The sequence below is a fragment of the Lepisosteus platostomus genome, chromosome 13 (assembly GCF_059453375.1).
Source record: "Lepisosteus platostomus isolate fLepPlt1 chromosome 13, fLepPlt1.hap1, whole genome shotgun sequence".
In the NCBI taxonomy this organism is placed as follows: Eukaryota; Metazoa; Chordata; class Actinopteri; order Semionotiformes; family Lepisosteidae; genus Lepisosteus; species Lepisosteus platostomus.
Window position 1 is genome coordinate 4,571,522 of NC_142623.1, and position 6,000 is coordinate 4,577,521.

General features: G+C 41.7%; 1 protein-coding gene across 5 annotated transcripts in view; it reads left to right on the forward strand.

Annotated features, from left to right (window-relative positions):
* Positions 1-1,099, forward strand: part of map7d1a (MAP7 domain containing 1a) — a 63,025-nt gene extending 61,926 nt beyond the window's left edge. For all 5 annotated transcript variants that reach the window (XM_088602704.1, XM_088602705.1, XM_088602707.1 and 2 more), the window contains one exon: positions 542-1,099. In XM_088602704.1, coding sequence (XP_088458830.1) covers positions 542-552 — 11 coding nt within the window. In that variant the 3' untranslated portion in view covers positions 553-1,099. The remainder of the gene's footprint in view (positions 1-541) is intronic.
* Positions 1,100-6,000: the final 4,901 nt, after the last annotated feature.

The window sequence follows — 6,000 nt, forward strand, 5'->3', positions numbered from 1 at the left end:
TTGCTAATTCTACAATCTTAGTTTGCTAGCAACGGTGCTCTTGTCTGTACAAGAGCTTTGAAATAACAGCCTCTATGAGAGTTATGTTCTAGTGTCCACAGGTTTCCTCACATAATCATTCTAGTAGTTGTTCAAAGGTGGAGAAATGGGTGACTTGAATAGTGAGATGTAGACCCCCCCCCTTAAATGAGGAATGAGCCAGGGAGCTGCTGAATGGCGGTGGAGAGAGGGATGTGGGAAAGAAAAGGACAAACAAGTCTGGTAGAAGTGTTACCAAGTCTGTCGGAAAGTGTTTATATGTAGGTGGGCAGAATTGGGCAAGCATAGTAATTTTTCTTAAAGGTTGAGTCTTATATTTTTGTCTTCAGCTGTGACAGTGAAGCAGAGATTCTGCACGCTGCATTTATGCCTCTTGACTTAAGAGCAAGCAGGATGAAAAGGCCTATTAAGGCTGGAAACCACGTGTTTGAACAGGAGCAGGCCATATCCTGTTTTTCACAACACTGGCAAAAACACTCAGACTCTTTCCTTTTCTTTTCAGAGGTCCTGTGAGCTGCACAGCCACCTACCACTTGCAACGGTCACCACTGGGCAGATGAACAACTCTACACAGCACAGCTTCAGGAGAGAAATGTGCAGAAACAAATAAAGACCAGCGACGGCTTTTTAGGGTCAACAAAACTGTAAAAGCAGAAGAAGATCGAAACGACGCGTACTTCCAAGAAGAATGAGGAATAACTCAAGAGAAGGAATTTGCAAAATCAGAGAATTGTCATACATGTCAACTTCACTTCAGATGAGTTTTATTTTACTGAAAGGAATATCACATGCAGTTTTTAACATGCACCATAAAAGACTGACAGCTTAATCCATTGTAGAAAACACAAAAGCAGAACAGCCACAATATTTTGACTATTATTATAATTATGAGTTCGACAAAGAAGTGTGTTGGTTATTTTGTCTTTAATAATTTAGTTATTTAACTTGGAAAATGTAAGCAACTACTGGGTACAGTGTATGTGAATAATGTAAATAAACCTCACAGTGGTCCACCAGGATACTTCGGTGAGCTACGTCTAATAAAGGTTTATGAACAGGACTTGGCATTCTGCATCTCTTGTAGCAGGAGACCTTTCAAACAGCTGTTCTTTGAGGCTAGGACCCCCACCCCTTCCTGCCCCTGAGGGCCACAATCCCAGCAGCCTTTTCTTGACCCATTTAAAATGAGCAGGTTATGGAAATCACTCTAAGTGAGCCTTATTTGGATTAATTTAAACCCTTGTAGAGTCCACATCCACTGGAGACCTTTTTGCTGCGCAGAAGAGGTGTTTATTGTATATCTGGGCACAGGGCACCCTCCTTGCAATTGGGAAGATGGCTCCAACAAGAAAAGTTACAGCTGACCTTTTATACACTTACTAGATAAGGAATACAAAGAGCTTAAGTCTCAAATTGGGGGGAAAAAAAACTTGTCTTAATTTCTATTGGTTAAACAAACTTCTGCTTTGATCGGAAGATGTCTACGTAACTAAGCTATATCAGTGTTTTTTTCAAGCAGGTAGTTATAATTGGCCTTCTACACAAAATAATTCTTTGAGATTCTTAAAACTAGCATTCTTTGTGTCTGCAGGCCCCTAGTCTTATCAGCAGACGATACTGAAATGTAGCAGCTGGCATTTTGCTGAAACAGAGAAGAGAATGTTTAACCCTTCACCCTCAAGTCTTGCATTGCTGCTATGTGTGTCCTCCTAAGGATATAAGAACAGCGACAAACTAAAGAAGGCCTTTAGGCAAATCTAGCCCCTGTGGTAGGTAGTAGCCAATTGATCCAAAAATCTCATCAGGGCATTTCTTGTGTGAAGTCTGGCTTCAACAACATGCCTGGCCAGCTTGTCCAATACTCCCATAGCCCTTGAGCGTAAAAGAAGTGCCTCCTGTTCTCAGTTTCAAAAGCACTTCCATACAGTGTCCACTTGTGTGCTCACTACACTGTTCATACTGAAGAAGACCGCTAGGTTAACTTTGTCAAAGCCTTTGAGGATTTTAAATATTAGTGTGTAGTTCTTTGTAATCTTCTGTGATCAAGACTAAAAAGGTTCAGCTGCTTCAGCCTGTCAGAGTAAGACATTCCCGTAAGCCCTAGTATGTATCTGGTGGCTCTTCTCTGGACTGATTCCAGAGCAGCTATGTTTTTTCTGTAACTTGTAACTTGACTGAAAGGGTTCACAGTATTCTAAGTGAGGCCTTACTAGTGCATTATTCAATTTTCAATATTCGAGGACTGCAGTCCTTGAGCCCAGATGTGTCTTTTCTCGCCAGGGGAATGACTATAAGTCTGTCTGTGACACTGCTCTTCCTTTACCTCTCTTCCTGTCTGGGGAATGAGAAGCGTACGTCTAGGCAAGCAGACAAACAAATTTTGGAGTTTGATACAAATGTGAATTTTAAAATCTTGATGCTCTTCCACCATGAAATGGTTCAATTGTTACATACTGTGCAGCTTGCAAGTGCAAAACTGGCCATCTATTGGAAACACTTGTCATTATTAAATACGTTTAGCAAACAGCTGCTGTTAGAGTTGCTTTACATTTTTTTGAACACTCCTTCATGCTGGCTAGTGTTAAGCAGATGCCCTGGTGAAATCACTAGTTTTAAGATAGAGGGGCTTGAATGTGCGTCTGTTTGCCTAGGTATCCGTGCTGGTGTTAGATGTCTTCCTTTTATTACAATCGACTCAGTGTGCTTGGGTTGGGGGCTGTGAGTGCGCACAGATGAGAGCCGAAGAGAAAGGGCTGATGAACAAGGTGCAAGTGTGTCTCGACGGCTCAATTTTAAATAAAGTTTAATAGTTTATTATTAATCCCACGATCTATATCCCACACTTTTAATACTTACACTTTGGGGAGTTAGACTTTTTCAAGCCTGTGTTTCTCCCTCCTCAGTGGTAGGAAACATTTTTTTACCTTGTCTTGAATGTTATCTAATGCTATTGAAAAATGAGTTATTATCGTGAGGTCCTAATTCTGTTAAGTGTGCTGTGCGGAAGTCAATAATATATTGATTCAGTGGGCTTTGTGGCTGACAAGTGGAAAGAAACATTTCAGCCATTAAGCCTTCTTCAGACGTGAGGGAGAGAGAGCAGGGATATAAGCCAGAGAAGTACAAGGGACAGGGCAGTTGAGAGTGGATAATGGATTATATCCCTGCTAATTTCTTCTCTCTCCCTCACATCTGACGAAGGCTTAATGACTGAAACATTTTTCTTCTTGCTACTTTCCAGCAAGAAAGTATTGATGGTATTGGTCTTTATTTAGTCCTTTGCACCAAAACATGCTCAAGCAGCCTCCTTCTCATATGTATTAATGTTGATATTAGAAATACTTACCCCCTCGTCTATCTCCAAGTTTTGTCCGAGATTTGAGAGGGAACTTGGCAGGGCTTCGAGGGAGAGGATAATCTGTGCTTCGGTTTATACTTTACTGTTATGACTTTGCCTCTTGATCAGTTTATTAAACTGCAAAAAAAATGTAAACATCCCAAAATAAGTCATTTTTGAGTGTCAGGCGTGGTTTGCAAAGGACAGTTAGCAGTTAATTAAAACAGGAAAGCGCGTGCGGCCCACTCACCAGATTCCTTACTACAGCAGAGCTGTGCGGCTCATTGTCGTGAAGCAGCCTGTGGCTCTGATCACACATGCCTGTCCCCTGAAAGAGTGAGTGGGATCTGATACCTTTCATGGCAGGATAGGAGAAATTCAGACTTTAAGATGATTCTAAAAAGGGTAACAGACGCATCTTTTCCCGGCCTGGTTACAACGGTTTATTGCCTGATAACTAACCCCCCCTCTTGAATAGGGATTGTACTGGGAAAAGCAGCCAAAGGGATTAGTCACCCCAGACAGGAGCTGTTCCTCAGGGCAGGGAATGGCGAAAGAATATTTCAGCTGTTACTTTACACCCTGTCCCATTGTCCACGTTTGTGCAGAGGCCTCCATCCACTTGCCAGCTGGTGTGACCCTCTTGTTTTTACAGGACAATCAGCTGTTCCTTTAGTTCATAGAAACACGTTTGTAATTGCCTTCTCCGCTCCTGATAAGACTACGTGTCCTACAGCCACTGTGCATGCACTTCAGAAATGTATCATCTCAAAGTAACTTAAGGTTTTTTATGTTTCTTGTGAACTAGACAGAACCAGTTTTGTGTTTGCCGAATTATTAAGCCACAGACATTTACAACTTGAATACAGAGAAGTAATTTTCTGTTCTAGACGGTTGCAGCTTGGTTGCAATACCTGTCATGTCCGTGTGGTGACGCCATGCCTCTTCACAGTCCAGTGGAATCACCAGAACCACATACTTCAAAGTAGCTTTCATGTTATAAAAGGTGTTTACTTTTTATTTTACTACATTTTATGAACATAAAGATGTTAAGATACAAATTGTGTTTAATATATAAATATTGTTTGACAAACAATAACAGGGTCTTATCTCTCTCACTGCGATATTTGGTGTCAGTACTGTAGGTCTCTCCAGACCTGCATCCTATTTTTAGTAGTGTGTCAGCAGCTGTTGACTAATGGCTCTGGGCAGTGCCAGGCTTTTTAATTCATACAGCATTGTAAGAATGAGATTTACAGGGCTCTGATGGGCACATGTGAACAAATCTCTTGATTAATCACCATAACCTTATCCCACGCAACAGATAGTTTTATTTTTCTAAGTTCTTCTCATGTGAAGAGTGGTTTGCACTGTGGTCATCTGTGTTTATGCACACAAATAACTTCTTAGTTTTGTTAAAAAATGGTTAGAAGTAATTACTGCTCATTATTTTGCCATGCACAATGTGTTCCTCTTGGACCAGTTTACTCCTGAGGTACAGTATGAACCCACTTGCTGTAAAGGCAGGCATGGTAGCACCTCTACAAATGTCAGGTCTGGTTTTGGTGGTTTTAGAAAGAGGCTTAATGGACTGTCCAGGTGATTTATATTCTTGTGAAATGTCAGCATGTTAGTCTCGGTTTCCTATTTCATAAGCTGAGATTTGTCACCCGGGCCAGCGAATTCTTCCTTCTTCTTCAGGAATTCTTACTTTTCTTCTCTCTCTCACCTGCAGACCTGTTGGTGCTTAAACATCTGAAAAGTCCTGAGCATCTGAAGTAAATGTGTCAACACAGAGAGGTTGTGGTTGAGGGATCCCTGGGGGCTGTCTGGGGGCAAACTGACGTTCATCCTCTCAGCTGCTGCCCTGTGAGCGCAGCACAAACGTGAAGCTCGCGAATCATAAAGCACCCAGCAGCTGAAGTGTTAAAATCAGTTCATTTTAGTGCCAGGCCATTATATCTGCACAACAGTAGACCCGAACACAGCTGTTATCTGAATGAGACACGGGTGGCTAACAGAACGGAAAGCATTCACAATTAAACCCAACTGCTGTCGCATTGACCAGTACATTAACCCACCGTGGTCGTCGTTAATTTCTGCCAATGACCCCAAAGGATTTTGAAATCAGCCAGCGACCCCAGCTGTCCTCCCCAGTCTTTTCAGCAGGCACAGTAAGGTTAGTGACTAACATGGATTCAACAGTTTCATGGTTCAAGGTATACAGGATGTTATGATGTGTTAAACAAATGTCCGCTGCTCGCGGGATTTATGTTTCTTGTTACTTCATCATCTGTTGCTGATGAAGGCCTGGGGTGTAACTTATCCGTTGGCAGTTCTCTAAGGTCTCGCTCCACGTTGGAGATCAGTGATGGCCTAACGGCTACAGTTCAAACCACTTGCCTAAAACTGCCGGACTCAGAGTGGACACTCTTCTTATGTTTACATGCTTTTGACGGAACTTTTTAGGAACTTGTATTGCCAGAGCCGCATTAGGAAAACATAAGCAAATAGCTCTTGTGGGTGGAGGAGAAAGATTTAGAAAATAATATATTCTACTTATACTATTGACGGTTTAATATAAAAATGTTAGGAGAAATTGCACTTAATGGTATTATTTTACA